Source organism: Diuraphis noxia, unplaced genomic scaffold (assembly GCF_037042655.1).
Source record: "Diuraphis noxia isolate RWA-SAM2 unplaced genomic scaffold, SU_Dnox_SAM2 contig0002, whole genome shotgun sequence".
Lineage (NCBI taxonomy): Eukaryota > Metazoa > Arthropoda > Insecta > Hemiptera > Aphididae > Diuraphis > Diuraphis noxia.
The window spans coordinates 86,169,142-86,186,413 of NW_028301712.1; the positions used below are offsets into that span (position 1 = coordinate 86,169,142).

A 17,272-nucleotide genomic window follows, 5' to 3' on the forward strand; every position below is an offset into this window, starting at 1 on the left:
ACAAAACATTCCTCATAATATGTCAATCCGCAGAAAAAAAATGTGTCAATCCACAAGCATCTGAAGTAAAAATTTTGACAAAATTCATCAAAATCACGAAAATTAATAAATTATTTCTACTTATAAATTCATTAATTTTTATTTTACCTCACTTTTCGTTAGGGTTTTCACTGAATATTATAATATTAATTTATAGTTATTGAATTTAATTACTACCTAAGAAAATTCATTAAAAAGTTTAAATTAAAGATTTATATCATGGTTTGATAAAAAAAATAGTATATTTTATTATTTACCTACCGCTAAATTTAAAAAATCGTCTATTTGTTCGGTTATTTAAATTCTAGAACTACGAGTATTAAACCAATTAATTTTTTTTTCTTACCATCAGAAAGCTACACTATCACATGGATATGTTGACCTATACCTATATTTTATCTTGATAGGGGGCCCTTCCTTCATACTTTTATTGCAAATTTAAGATTTTTTTATAGAAAAATAAATAATAATAAATATAAATATATTTATTTTTTTTTTGTTTATTATAGGGTTGTAACAATTTAATATGGATGAATTAGAAATTGACAATTTGTTATTAGGTAATAATTTTAAAAATTGTTTCACCTTTATTAAGCTAAAAGTGCAAGAAAATATGACTGAATATAATTTTAGTCCTGTATTTTATATGCCAATGTTAGAAATCTTTAATGAAGATTAAGATTGTACTACAATGTGCTAAAATCCACTGGAATTTGTCATGAGTTTTGAACATGACAAGCTGGGTATTAAGCAATAAATTAAACACACATATTGAATCAAATTGAGTTGATATTTTGAGAGAAGATTGAGTACATTAACAGACATTATGTTCAATAATTTTAATTTTATGCATCTAAATACCTGATTTTTACATAATGAACTTTGTTAACCTTAAGATTTTATACTTTCTTAATAAAACTACCTTCAAAGAATTCAATTGTTTTTAAAACTCTGAGCTTTGAATTTAAAAGTTATGTTGAGTCATGTTAATAACATAACACTAAATAACCCAAATAATTTAGATGATACAACTCATTTGTGACCAAGACTTAATAATTCTGTACGTAGACAGTATACTTAAGAGTTAAGAGAAAGTACAGTGAACTTTTATTTAAACAAAATGTTATTTTATGTTTATTTCTAATTCACAAAAATTTAAATTAGATTACTCAATTATAAGTCCTACATTATTTTATTATTTGCACAATACTTTCAGGTACAATAGTCATTTTTAAATATTATACGTAAGTAGGTAAGTACAAATCTATACAGATTATATAATTCATAAGTCCGTTATTAATGCAATGAAAGAGTAACTCAGAATGTACACACCAATAAATATTAAGAATGTTTAAATCTGTTTTTATAGTATAAATATAATGGTAGAAATTAGACAAATAGAAAATGATAAAAAAAAAAAAAATAATATAAATATATGTATAAAAAGTAGTCAAAATTACTTTCAATAATTGTAGGGTAGGCTACTATCTATGCAAACATTAAATAAAATAAATCATATTTATGACAAATGAAAAATTGGATTAACAATCATACAGTTGACACAATATAAATGCATTACATTTTTTATGTTTTTTTTTCTTCTTAAAATGTTTCTTTTTGAAAAAACAATGTTTACCAATTAATTGTTAATTCTTTTTAAATCACGAAATAGAACAAAATAATTATAAACCTATTCTAAGCCTATAAATTGTTCCGAAATCAATAAATTAAAAATTAAAATTATTCTTGATCCTTATTAAATAAATGTAATATTAATGGCGAAGTATATAGTATGAGATACAATTTGAATTTAATCTTCATCCTCTACCTCTTCTTCATCATCATTTTCTTCTGCAGATTCTTCTTTCTCTACCTTTTTTGTTGGTGGTCTGCCTCGTCCTCTTCCTGACAATGGAGCCTGTAATACGAATACATTTATTAGCAAATGATCAGAACGTAAAACATATTACAAAAATTTTTAAACTTACTTTAGCCTTTTTTGGACCCTTCTTTGGTCTTCCACGACCTCTTTTAGCAGCTGGTTCACCATTTTCGACTTCTTTTTCAATTTTCTTATCAGCTTTAGCTGGTACTTTGCTTGCTGGTCTGCCTCGTTTTTTAGTTTCTTTAGAGTCTTTGTCGTTTACCTACAATTTACCACATATTTAGTTAATAATTGTCTAGTACAAGTATACATTATGCAAGTCTTTCAACAGAACATACATCATTCAGTTTTGGGGCTCTTCCACGATTCCTCTTTTCTGCAACAACTCCGTCGTCAGACATTATGCTTATTTTTAAAATATGGAATCAAAGTAGGCAATATTCTGAAAAAAACATTTAACACATCATTAAATAATAAATACAGAAATAGAGAACAGTCTAATAAATTATAGCTTGAAATGTAATATTAATTAAAATAGGTAGGTATCTGTTTTGCAGAAGTTAACACAGATAATTATTTAATAGATTAAATCATAAACATTTTTAGATTCACTTTTAAGCGAGCTTTTAAGATAATTCAGCACTGACATCGTGTGTATTATACAAAATTAAAATAAATTAGGACGATAAACCCATTAAACCCAAAATGTTATCTAAGGGTTATAAACATACATGGTAGTTCTATAGCAGAACCATATTAGGTATGTGTTTTGCCTTTTATTAGACATACCAATGTTAAAGTAAAATAAACCATACATAGGTAGATAAAGACCAGGATAAATTTACCTAGACAAGAAAAATGGTTTCTAATGATAATTTTTAGAGACCGATGAATACAATATCATTGTATGTACACTACGCGTCGATCAATAAACTCCATTGAATTAAAAATCCGTCGTATTTGGTTATAATTTAATATTTTTTTTTATTAAACCTATTGAATATAATGCCTAAGTGGACGCTATATGTCGATGATATTCCAGAAACGGAAACAAAGTAAACTATTGCTAATCTCGGTCAAAAGACGTCATTCCGTTTCGTCTAGGTAACAATCTTAAATTATTCATTTAAAAATACTTCCCAAACACGTTTTATAATTCTGATAAATTACACCTAATAATTACACGTTTTCTCCAAGCCTCGATCGATACTCGGTTGGGTGAATCGGAATAAAATTTTTATCCAACGTTATATAAACAAAAACTACAACTTACGTGGGGCATCAGGAGAATAATACACCAGTAAGTAGGGTAGCGTTGCGAAATTTTTCGACCCTCGGTGTATACATTTCTCCCCGCGTCACCCGCGAGGGAGGAGCACGTTCGACTTCCTCGAATACAAACAATCGGGATTTTCCTCTCGCCCTACTACCATCGTTGCCCGTTGGACATGTGAAATACATAAGTATCATTATATCACATACTTCGTTATTCATCCACACAATTTACTAAGGGGGGTGTACTTATAACGACTTTTCCCCCTTAAAAATATATTTTTTTTTATAAACAAAACGGCTTTTGTGATATAGACCAAAAATGGTAATAGAAAAAAAAGGGCCGCATATAGGAAAAAAAAGCTCCATACCTAACAACTAAATAAACACCAATTTTTTATTATAGTGTATATTTTATATAATATATATAATATAGGTACATACCTATATTTCAACATAATTAATTATTATTTAACACTTTTTTTGACACATTAATTATTGTTTTATGTCATAGACTACAGATAATTTTTTTTGTATAGTTACCTTTTAATAAAATAAATGTATTACCTAGTGACTACTGGCTAGTATAATACATTCGATGCATAATAATATAATAAAATAATTTAATAATTATAACAATTTTTAACATTGGTTGATTTATGTTGAGTAACTTAGGTTATTAGTTTATTAAACATTATTATGACATAAAACATTAAAGTAGTATTTTATAATATTATATTTAGTTGGTATGGAGCTTTTTTTCTCTATAATTCGAAAAATCTAAACATTAGTGGTTTTAGAGTAAAACGTATTAATGATGGTATTCAATATTCATATATTTTGATATAGACGTGTTTATTTATATCTCGTAAAATCCCACAATATCGTTTTTACTAAGTTAAAAATTAAATTGAATAGGTGATCTCCAACACGTGCACAGTTTACTTATTATCATTATATTTAATGTTAACTGATAATATGCAAAATGATCATATATATTCATGAATATTTCAATGACCCATTAAGACTAGATATCGATGGAAATTAAAAATGTTAACTGTACAAAATTAAAATTATATTTGAAAAAAAATTATTAAAATCGGTGACGGCGGACTCATCGTCGAAAATTTGTCTAAACAGGAAAAAAAACGCACCATCTCTTTTTGCGGCGGATGAAGCAGGTAAGTTTAAAACAAATTTTAACATCCCGCCCCCAAAAAATCAATACGTACACGGATATATTGTACTAATAAACATATGGGGGGGGGGGGGGGTCCACTCCAGAAATCTGGTAGCAGTGGTAGCTCGTCAACGTCGGCGGCCGTCAAATTTTAAGTGCCGCCACCGCCGTCGATAGAGTCGTGACAAAAACTCGGGTCACCGTAAACGGCGTAAACTGTAAAGATCACTACAGCAAATCGACGGACGCCATCGAAGATTGAACAATCGCCCCGATCGAGGCATTAATAATAATTATGAAAATAAAGGAGAAGAGAACACATAGCACGGCCATTTTGATGGTTGCACCGGGTAAAGGAAATAACAAAGGAACATACAATTGTGATCCGCCGAGGAATAACAACTAACAACAATGATAAATAAGAACAGCCGTCGCTTAGATCCAGATCGGCGATATTGTTATTTTATCAGCGCGACAGCCGAAAGGGAAACCGCGAAAACGGTATCAGTTAGGGCGCCGTCCAAATTAATAATATTGTAAAATCAAAGTGCGCGCGCAATTACCGGCGGCGCGCGCTTCGTATGACGTCTATTGCCGCCGCTGCCACGGTAAAACGATGACGGCGAAAAATACGCAGTTTCGAATAATTTTTCTCGACGTATAAAAACACTAGAATTAAAAACCCACAATTGGTACGACGAAAAAGTAACTACAAATAACAGAAAACCGCGCCGCGGCAATATAGTGTAAACAAAAAAAAAAACTCCCCGTAAATCATACGAATTAATATTATTAATAATTGTTGTTAATAAACGTTGTTCCATACGGTACCTTGAGATAGCAACGCGGGCAGCTTCGGTGTGCGTTGAAGACGTAAAAATAAAATACAATTAAGTCGTCGGCAGCAAAATTTACAGCACCGGCAAGAGGATGAAGAACAGAAGACCAGAAGCCAGAAGCGGACCAGAGAAAAGAGTATATACAAACACAACACACTATAAGGTTTACCAAACGGCGGATGGCGGTTGTGAATGGCAGTTATCCCGCCGCTAGTCCATCGTTGTTGGCAGCGGCGTGCAGTGCCGCCACGGTCGCCGCGCAAACCGTAAACACTAAACCGTTTCGCGGTAACACTGAGCGGTCGCGCGCGCACGCCAACGGTGGTTTGTGGGTTGTTATTATAAAATATAAAGCATAATATTATTCCACTCGAATAAATTCTCAAGTTAAGCTTAGGTATAGACATATAGTGTATACAGGGCGATTTACCAAATATGCTCACCCACATTTTTTCCTTTTGCAATGAATTTATTTAAATTCTGATTCATGGTTGAGTCTTTTAGTTTAACTTTAGTGACATATTTCCTGTAACCTAGATTTGTACACCATTTAAGGAGTGTCCTATGTTAATATTATAAACTTACTTTTCAAATGATCGTCAACCTTTTATTGTAGTAAACTGTTATGTCTTACGTAGATAACTGTTTTGAAAATGTTGATATTGAAAGATACGAACGAGTAGTTCTGAGTTTTAAATACATTTTTAAATAAACGAGAAAAACAAACTAAAAATTAAGGGAAAAACGGGAAATTTTACGCACACTCATTTTTCGACAAAATCGATTTTAGTTTTTGATGTAACTTTAAAACGAATGACCATAGATACATGAAATTTTCACTGAATGTTTATAAAGGCATTTTATATATTTGAAAAAAAAATTCAAAATATTTAGATTTGTTTTGAGCTGTTTGCTAACATTTTAATTTTTCAACTTTTTTAGTTTTTTTTTCTATAAATATCGATAAAAATTTATTTGTTTGGCAGAAAAACTTGAAAATTGAATACAATGCTCTTAACATATTGTTACAATAGAAGTTGAAAAATAAAAGAAATTCATAGTCACAATTTTTTTTATAAGCATTCAAAGTTTGAATTTTGACAAAATACGTAAAATCACGAAAATTCACAAATTATTTTAAGCTAGAAATTCATAAAAAATTTTCTTTTTAAATCTAAGATTTCAAAATTTAATACAAGATTCCTTAAGAATTTGTCAATCTTTATCACAAATAAAAAGTCCACCGGAAATTCAAATTAAATTTTTATGAGCATTTGAAATTTAAATTTTTACAACATTGGATTTTCACTTTTAGCGATTTCCTTATTTTGGTGTAACTCTAAAACAAATGACCGCAGATACTTGAAATTTTCACTGAATGTTTATATAGGCATTTTATATATTTGAAAAAAATATTTAAATTTGTTTGGAGCTGTTTACTGACATTTTAATTTTTCAACTTTTTTAGTTTTTTTTTCTATAAATTTCGATAAGAATTTATTTGTTCGGTAGAAAAGCTTGAAAATTTAATACAAGGCTTCTAACACATTGTAACAATAGCAGTTAAAAAATATTAAAAATTCGTAGGCACTATTTTTTTGTTATAAGCATTTAAAGTTCAAATTTTTACTAAATACGTAAAAATTACGGCAATGTTCAAATTATCTTAGATAGAAATTCATAAAAGTTTTTCTTTTTATACCTAAGATTTGAAAATTTAATACAAGGCTCGTAACATATTTTTACAATGGCAGTTGCAAAATAAAAGGAATAAATAGTCACTATTTTTATTTATAAGCATTTAATGTTCAAATTTTGACAACATATTATGTAAAAATCACGAAAATTCGTAAATTATTTTATGCTAGAAAGTCATAAAAAATTTTCCTTTTATATCTAAGAATTTTAAATTTTATATAAGGCTCCTAATATATTTTTACAATAGCAGGTGAAATATAAAAGGAATATATTGGCACAATTTTTTTTTTTACAAGCATTCAAAGTTTGAATTTCAACAGCATATGTAAAAATCACGAAAATCACGAAAATTCGCAAATTATTTTAAACTAGAAATGATTAAAAATTTTTCTTTTTAAATCTAAGATTTGAAAATTTTTAATAATCTATAATATATCCTAGACAGATAAACCGTCTTGGCTCAGAATCGTTTTTCGTATACAATGATATAATATCATTGGATTCAAATTTAATTCCATCCATTACAGTAACCCACTTGTAACCTACTGTACAGCAGAGCGACATCCACGACTTACCCGCCTTTTTTTTTGTTGCTTTTTCCTATGCACTGCGGCCCACTAGATTTTAAAGTACTTAAAAGTGGCCCGCTAGTTACTTTGAGTTGCCCATCCCTGTTATATATTATTATGAACTAGTTTTTCGTTTTGTTTTTTATTCAAAAATAAAACCAATTTCGTTTTTGTTTGAATGCCAAATAATTTAATTTTAGCATTTAAGCGTTAGAAATTTGGTTTTTATTTACAGTTTAACGGGTTCTAATGTTAAAATCTTAATTTCTACGTATAGGTTCGTATCAAACCCCTCGATCAAACAATTTCAACAATCTAACCCTTTAATAAAATGTATACATTATGGACAATCTTCAGCTTAATGAAACCACGAGGGTGAAGTGGTGAATAGATAGTAAAAATTACATAAATAACGAAATAGTATGTTGTTTTCTTTCCATTGCTGTTTTTACGAGATCAACTTAATATGGAGATTATTTTATCGGAAAAAAGTATAGATCAAATAAATAAATATCACTAAAATTGTCAAATGTATACATATTTATTATTTAAAGATATGCTATACTTATTGATTAAGCTATTTAAATTATATTTATATACACAGGTTACCTAACCTGTGACAGGTATTATATAGGCATCTATAGAATTTAAAAAATAGATTTCAGATTTGTGATTCATTATGTTATTCAACAAATATATCCAACGATAACGTATCAATATTCTCGTAGTCGAATACTATTTGTTTTATATAATAGAATAATATTTTCTAAACAGAGTTTAAAATTTTACATTTATTATAGGTATTATTACAACTATTATTTGATGCTTTGAAACAGGAGGTCGGGTCGAAACTGTGTGACTATAAAAGGGCAGCTGGCAGCTGCAGAAAATAGGTAATACTCTTATAGGGTGTGTATATGTGTAACCGATGTTGCAGTTTACTACATTCTAAAGGTACACTAATACGCCGCCGTAGTGATTTTACGTGGAAAACCAACTCTCTGAAATACAAATTTATTAACATCCCGAGTTGCCGACACGCGAACAGTTTATTTTCGATACTCAAATTCTCCCAATTTGAGAGTGGCTTCTGGTAGACAACCAAATCTAGTTGATACTTTGAGTACACGGTTTTCAAAAGTAAACAATTCTCCGACTTTTCTTAGTAATTGGTAAAAATTAAAAGAATTGTAGAAAACAGAAACGTCTGCAGAAATAGGAATATTTAAACAATACCCTGCAGTTTTGAGAAAAATCTATTTTTATATCACTTATTTCGTAATTAAAAAACAAGTAATTGTAGTATATTTTGTATACATATAGGTACTAGGTCAAAATGTTTCAAAATTTAATACAAGCAGCAGGTTTTTCATAAGTTTTACATAATATTATAGTGATTCAAAAATATCGAAAATAATAGACATAGTTTTTTTTTTTTTTTTTTTAATTGTTTGAGGCATCAACGCCATCAACTACAAGGTTATTAGCCGGCGTTACATATTTAATTCACATTAATTTCTTACATACTTATTTCTACTTATTATCTAGATTTACAGATTTACATTTTAATCTAAGTTAGAATATTCAAATCAGTTGACGCAGTTTTCAATATTCAATATATAGTATTACCTATATGTATACTTATAATTAATTTTTAAGAAATAATTCTTTTTTTTTAACAAATATAATTCAAATTTCAAACTACTCATTCCTACAAAGTATTGTTTAATTTTCTACTTTTTTTTTCGTATGGCGCTATGTCCGGGAGTAGGCACGAAGGCCTTAGTTCGGACGCCTATTTTGCAGAATTTCTAGTGGGCACCATTGAACTATATGATAACTAGAATGCTCACCAAGCAGTGTTGCAGCCCGAAACGGAATGTTAGAACGAGATGGGACATACCTACTAATGGTGTTACTATCTTTGTCTTACACATTGCGCTAATATCTTAAATTAATTTACCACGGTCCGCGATATTATTTTAGACTTTAGTTTGGTTCTTAAAATTTGGTATCTTTATATTTTATTTTTTAACTTCCACAAAATATTTTTGATTAAATTGATAGAATATAAATAATTATAATTTATAATACCTGTAACAAGTATTGAAACATGCTTTTCTTGTGGACTTTTACATTTGTCATATAAATGTTAAGGAAGTTGCGAGGAATTGTATGTTAAATGTTGGGAATAAAATATTAAGTTTTAAATTTAAAGTTAGAAGGGTTTAATTCATAACTATAAGCATATAAAATTACGAAAAATTGATTTTTATTAAAATAAAAACATAGTAGGTGTATTTATAATATTATACATAATTGAAAGAAAAGTTACTTACACACTACTTACCTGAAGCTGTACCTACAAATTAACTCAATTATTGTTCTTACTACTTTCCTAACTTAATTTAATATTGTATAATTGTACATATATGTATAATATAGCTACGATTACTACTGGAAAGATCCAGTAAACAGAATCTTCAATAGATTTTTGTTATACTTCTTGCTGGCCAAAATTTCCTAAAATAAGTAATTATTTAAAGATACTATAAGAAATTGTAGATATAATTTAACTATAGTCTTAACCTTAAAGTTATAATATAATGTTAAGTTACCTAACCTAACCTTATTATAGGTAACTTTTTTTGAGTTGACTTCAGCTGGATATTTTTCCTGTAATGGCAATAAAACTATATATATTAATAAAAATATTTTACATAAAATTAAATAGCAAAATTTTCAACTGTATAAGAAATCATTGTGAAAAATAATAGTTGATTTACTACATTTAAAAGCATTCATACAACCATTAAAGCATAACCATACACCACAAATTAACAGCATTAAATTATGATAAATAAGTTTAAAACAAAGAACAAAACAACGATATTATTATTATTTATTGATAAACAATCATATTGATAAGTGTGATAAAAAGAGATAGCAACACCATTCTTATATGCTGTCTTTTTCTAACAGGCTATCTCGGTTATGTTTACATTGGTCTTATGGCGGATGAGCATTCCAGTTATCATATAGTTCAATGGTGGACACGGGACACCCGTAGGTTTCTGCCATGCCCGGGAGAGGGGCGGCGGCCTCTCTTTCCAGACAGTGTGAACTGCCCGGAAAGCGATGCTACCCGTGACCGGGACTGGCGGGACTCAAACGGGCGACGGTGCACGTCGCAACCGACGCCTTAATCCGCCCGGCCACTACACCCCCAATATTCTACTGTAAAACTATGTGTGGTTTTAGATTCTGAGGGAGCAAGAAGCTAAGTAGTATATTTGAAAAAACTTAGATTGTAGATTGAATCCTATGTGTGGTAAAAGAAAATGTTTAACAGCTCAGAATCGTTTTTAGAATAAATTATTTACTCTTTTTTTTTAAGTCAATAAAATTATGTTGAGTACCTATCTTAGATGCAATAAAGCCAGGGACGGCGTGAGGGGGAGGGGGCAATCGGGGCAGTTGCCCGAGGCCCCGCGATTTTAAAATTATAATCAAGGCCCCGCAGTTCTTAAATGATATTTTATACTGTTCAGAGGTTAGTTATATAGTTTGGATGATATGTAATGTGGCTGTTATTTATTTTGCCCGGGGCTCCGCAAATCCTAGCGCCGTTCGTGAATAAAGCCATAAAGGTTAGGTGATTTTTTTTTTTGGGCCCATATTTTTCTTTTGCATAACCTGCGAATAAAGTCTGCGGGACAGCGCATGCGGCATGCCTATGTATATTGTAGTGCATAATAAAGCACTAAACAAATTTTATATCATAAATGTCTGAATCTCTGAATGCCTCTCATACGAAACGGATAGACGGGAAGCAGGCATCTCAAACATCCTGTCAGAAGCCCTCCACCCAGACAACATAAGACAAATAATAACCTTTATTACTAAGTCCAACCTTATCAATAGTATTTAATATGTAACTTATATAACATGTAAATAATGTAGAGTTAAACCCATTGTTGCCAATGACCATAGTTGCCGATGAGGCTTAATTTAAACAAAAAATTTTTTTTATAAAACTGGTCAAAGTAATATAGCTGTCAGTAATATAGCTATATTTAGTTTATCCAATGTCCAAACATTTAAAAACCAATGATTCATATCACATCATAAAATATAGACTGACTATATAAAGTATAGATAATAATAGGAATGTATAGGTAAACAAAAATAGCTTTGTTTGTTGCTAGCTGTTGAATGAAAATGTAGTGCCCATATTATGTTTAATTTAACTACCAAATACATAAAATATGAATTAATATTAAAATAATATATAAAATATATATTTCATACAGCAGTATCAGGTGCCGCTCTAGAAGTTTAGATAAGATTTGATAGGTGACAGTATTAACCATGAACTATGATTAATTAACTATTAATCATAGTTCATGGTATTAACATTATTAGGTACCTATTTATATTTAAAATTAATGGGTTTTATTGGTTTAAGATAATATAATATGCGTAAAATAATTAAAATATAACATTTCTAAAACCCCCCGTTAGATCCACGATGAGTGGTATTAGTATTTACTGTATATTAATTTAATTTTAATTGTAATATGTTTTGTAATAAAAATAAAATATAATTGCCATCTATTAATAATGAACACCATAATATAAAATAAAGGTTCAAATAAGGTGCCTGGGTTCTATATTTTCAAACAATATGATAATTTGTAAGTACATATTTTTTGTAATGTTATTACATTAATGATTACAATATTATTTATTGTATTTTTTTATACATTACTAGATATATGTCAGGTTTCAGTATAGAGGCCACAGTAACCTAATAATACTTTTGAATAGGTCTTCTGTCTGTGCATTGCTTGTTAAGTTTATAGTTCATAGTTATTAGTTAGGTTAGTTATTTTTATAAATGATAATCAATATGCATACTGCATATATGGTGGTTACTGGTTTGTTAGCGTCGTTAGCGATCTAAAATATCATTGGTACCATTTTATTTTTTAATGAATTAAGGAGAAAGAAAATAAACAAAAAGTGGAATTAAGAAAACTTAAATTTGAAGCCATTCCATGAAAAAAACATTACGACAAAACAGTAATTAATAGGGTTCGGAAGTTATAGGAGTTGCATATTGTTCCGTATGCTGTCGAATTATAGCAGACCAAGCTAGGATTCCGAGATGTTGAGTTTAAAAATTGAAAATTAAAAATGCATATTTAGCATATTTCGATAATTTTAGAGAAAAAGTGCATATTTCGTCGATTTTCATTGATTTTCGTATATTTGTATGCATATTTAATATTTTCTACAAAAATTAAATTTTTTTTCATTCTTCACCAATTTATTTTAAATAATGTTACATAAGATAACGCTAGTAAAGCGAAAGCAACTTAACAGGTATTATTAAACATATATTTATTTCGTATTTCACAAATAATGAAAATATTTTTTCAGTTCAATAAAATCTCAAACGCCAATCGGTAACGCACCATATTTTTAATTTTTTTAATTTTTTTTATATTTAAGAGTTTTAAATAACACAATTTTTTTTAAATATATTATATCTTTAAAATTTTTTTCGTGTACCTATATTAATAAATAAGTAAAACTTTTAATAGGTAAATAAATATTTATTTTTTTGCATATTTCACATTTTTTCATGCATATTTTATAATTTTTTATTGCATATTTGCATGCATATTTTGCCTTTTTTGCTCCTATAACTTCCGAACCCTAGTAATTATGTAATAAACTTCAAATAATTCAAACTTAAACAATATCTAGATCGTTTTCAACACTTTCAGAATGGACAAAGTACAAAGATCAATTTTATAAACTATATATATTTTTTACATACTTTAATTAACTTATTTTCCAAAGATGATACAAATTTTAGTAAAAGTATACCGATGTAAAGATCAACTTGTGAGTTGTGGTCACACTAAGATATGATTTTTATTAAAAGATCAACGTACATTATTTTCTTTAATTTCTTTTATAATATTACGTATCAACCTTTACCATACTTCATTAATTAGAACATTACTACCATATATATATATATATATATATTAATTAAATTATACTTTCTATAATTAAACATGAATACAATTAATTTATGAGTAATATTAAATATAAACTATAAACATATAAACGCCAAAAGAGTTGGTATTATTACAAATTTATCAATTTTGCGAACAATTATAATTACCTATACTCTATAGTAAAGTAACTCATAGTTATTCTTATATAATACTGCACTTGAAATTTATCATAGTAAATAGGTTAAAATATAGTTTTATTTTAATCTTAGGAGAAATTTTAGGATTTTATTTGAATGAAAACCTATTTAATAACTATTTAACAATAACATATACAATATAGATACCTATATCTAGTTATTTATTTCGTTGAAAAAAGGTATAGAATTAATTTTCAATGTTCCATTGGGATATTGAATGGTTTTAGAATGTTTTAGATTATTTAATTTTAATAATATCATTTACTATAAGTATAAAATCATGACAATTCATATATATTAACACTTAACAGTGATGGTGATAAAGTTCAAAATTATTAATTATAAATTTTATTAAATGTAAATTTTAAATTAAAAACAATCTTCCATGCTGGGCATGCTGCAATAATAGATGGAACGATAAATGATGATAAATGTATTTAATTCCATTATGGTTTAAATGAAAAATACTTCAGAAATGTCAGACCTGTCATACCTCACGCTAAGTGCATATAAAATTATAGTGGTCAATCTGTTTTTAAAAAATAGGAGAGGGTCTTCTAGTCTTTACGTCCCTCATGAAGGCCTCCAGGACTTACAGTTGCTTTACATGGCGCTCTTGTCCACATTCAGAAAGGCCGGTCGCTATAGTGTATATTTTATATTTTAGACAGACATGGATTGTCACGGCGTCTATAAAATATTGTTAATAATATATGAATATAACAATATGTGTAAGTCATTTATATTTTATTAAATGTGCGTGGTAATTATTACGACATTTGACAGAAAATATTCGAACACGAATAAAAGTGCTGTATAAGCAATAATAATAACTATAATAATAATAACAATAGAAGAATACATTATTATTATTTAGTCTGTAGCTCCCATGTTGCACAGATGTGAGAAAAACGCCGAAATGCACCACATGTGCACATAAAACGGCATAATGTAGTATGGTTACGGAGGGGGTAGCGATCGTCTGGAGCGCTCGTACACAAACTCAATTCGTGAATATAATAAATAATAAATTGTCCTTGGTCCGATCGGACACCCGGACGGTAGCAGCGTCGTCCATGGCCGTGGTGTAGAGTATATTATACATTATTCGTCTCTGGACGCAACCCTACCGCCAACTAATCACCCGAGGCGGGAAAATGGGGAATATGGCGGGGACTGTTCGGTTATAATAAAAATAAAATTATAATATACAGTGATACACCATTCAGCAAAAATACTCATCCCATTTATACCTCTAGGCTTTAGTGACTTAGTGAGCAATTTATGAGTATGCTTAAGACTTAAGAAATATATTTTCAAATACTTAGATACTTAGAAATACTTAATTACAATAAATAAATAAAATTAAAAAAAGGCGGGTAAGTCGTGGATGTCACTCTGCTGTACAGTAGGTTACAAGTGGGTTACTGTAATGGATGGAATTAAATTTGAATCCAATGATATTATATCATTGTATACAAAAAACGATTCTGAGCGAAGACGGTTTATCTGTCTAGGATATATTATAGATTATTAAAAATTTTCAAATCTTAGATTTAAAAAGAAAAATTTTTATGAATTTCTAGTTTGAAATAATTTGCGAATTTTCGTGATTTTTATATATGTTGTCAAAATTCAAACTTTGAATGCTTGTAAAAAAAAAATTGTGACTATGTATTCCTTTTATTTTGCAACTGCTATTGTAAAAATATGTTAGGAGTCTTGTATTAAATTTTTAAATCTTAGAATTAAAAAGGAAAACTTTTATGAATTTCTATCTAAGATAATTTGAACATTGCCGTAATTTTTACGTATTTAGTCAAAATTTGAACTTTAAATGCTTATAAAAAAAAATTGTGACTATATATTTCTTTTATTTTTCAATTGCTATTGTAAAAATATATAATGAGCCTTGTATTAAATTTTCAAGCTTTTCTACCAAATAAATAAATTTTTATCGATATTTATAGAAAAAAAAACTAAAAAAGTTGAAAAATTAAAATGTTAGCAAACAGCTCAAAACAAATCTAAATATTTTGAATTTTTTTTTCAAATATATAAAATGCCTTTATAAACATTCAGTGAAAATTTCAAGTATCTGCGGTCATTTGTTTTAGAGTTACACCAAAATAAGGAAATCGCTAAAAGTTGTAAAAATTTAAATTTCAAATGCTCATAAAAATTTAATTTGAATTTCCGGTGGACTTTTTATTTGTGATAAAGATTGACAAATTCTTAAGGAATCTTGTATTAAATTTTCAAATCTTAGATTTAAAAAGAAATTTTTTTATGAATTTCTAGCTTAAAATATTTTGTGAATTTTTGTGATTTTTACGTATTTTGTCAAAATTCAAACTTTGAATGCTTATAAAAAAAAATTGTGACTATGAATTTATTTTACTTTTCAACTGCTATTGTAACAATATGTTAAGAGCCTTGTATTAAATCGTCAAGCTTTTCTGCCTAACAAATACATTTTTATCGAAATTTATTAAAAAAAATTAATAATGATCGAAAATTTCAAATGCCTATGAATAGTTCAATTTAAGTCGGAATTTTTTGAAAATTGCATTGTGGATAGAATATACTTTATATTAATATAATTTATAGACATTCGGTGAAAATTTCATGTATCTATGGTCATTTGTTTTAATGTTACATCAAAAACTAAAATCGATTTTGTCGAAAAATGAGTGTGCGTAAAATTTCCCGTTTTTCCCTTAATTTTTAGTTTGTTTTTCTCGATTATTTAGAAAAGTATTAAGAACTTTTTACTTCTGACCCCCCAAAGTACCAACTAGATTCACTTTCTGATCGAACGAGGTACTGAAGTCAAAAATCGAAGCACTTTTACTGCCCCAAAACGTGATGACAGACACAAAAAAAAAACACACATCATGGTAAAATCAATACATTCATCGCTCCGCTCAGAATCTAAAAAAGGTCCTTCAAATTTATTAAAATTTATTTTTTATCTTTATTTATTTATATTTACAATTATTATTTAATGTGATACTTGAGGACTTGAGGATGAGGTTTTATATGAAAATTTGAAAATGTAGCGCGGGCCGCCAGTTGCCCATCCCGGATATATAATATTCTATTACTGCAGGCTATTATTAATTCAACATGTCTACTGTGTTTATAGGTACATACATTTACATACACTTTTAACAGAACATTTCTACATTCATTATCTTTTTCTTGCAGTGAAATTTCATTAAATATAAAAATGTGTAACTGCTTTAGTAATTTTTTTTGACCAAAATATTAGAAATATTGCATGTATTTGCGTGAATTAATTGCCAATCAAGCACTTAAAGAAAATACAATATTTTTAAAATCGTGACTTTATAAACTTGACTAATATGACATACATATAGTGCATACTAAAGAAACTGGCTAAGTGACAAATTAAACATAAAATATATACTTTACATTATCATAAAAATGTTCTATAACATACAAAAATTAATTAGGTGCACAGTCGCACAGACTTATAAAAGAAGTATATTATAGGTATATGATTAGGTAATACAGCATACCAACAGCCAATCG

The 17,272-nt window shown here is 28.3% G+C and overlaps 1 protein-coding gene across 2 annotated transcripts; it reads right to left on the minus strand.

Annotated features, from left to right (window-relative positions):
* Positions 1–1,123: 1,123 nt before the first annotated feature.
* On the minus strand, positions 1,124–5,413 carry LOC107169806 (uncharacterized). Of its 2 annotated transcripts, none has more exons than XM_089220514.1 (4): positions 5,208–5,413; positions 2,263–2,366; positions 2,028–2,186; positions 1,124–1,957 (listed from the first exon to the last, which is right to left on the minus strand). In XM_089220514.1, the coding sequence occupies exons 2-4, from the start codon at positions 2,323–2,325 to the stop codon at positions 1,850–1,852; spliced, it is 330 nt and encodes a 109-aa protein (XP_089076640.1). In that variant the 5' UTR covers positions 2,326–2,366; positions 5,208–5,413; the 3' UTR covers positions 1,124–1,849. The 2 variants fall into 2 exon arrangements, with proteins under 2 accessions (XP_089076640.1, XP_089076641.1); XM_089220515.1 differs by lacking the exon at positions 5,208–5,413 and adding an exon at positions 3,198–3,219.
* Positions 5,414–17,272: the final 11,859 nt, after the last annotated feature.

Excerpts from the sequence above, each read along its gene's own strand:
- LOC107169806 (XM_089220514.1), bottom strand. The coding sequence starts at position 2,325 with ATGTCTGACGACGGAGTTGTTGCAGAAAAGAGGAATCGTGGAAGAGCC. Across the intron at positions 2,187-2,262 it reads GAGCCCCAAAACTGAATGAT|GTAAACGACAAAGACTCTAA; the intron begins GTATGTTCTGTT and ends GGTAAATTGTAG. Across the intron at positions 1,958-2,027 it reads AGGGTCCAAAAAAGGCTAAA|GCTCCATTGTCAGGAAGAGG; the intron begins GTAAGTTTAAAA and ends TTCGTATTACAG.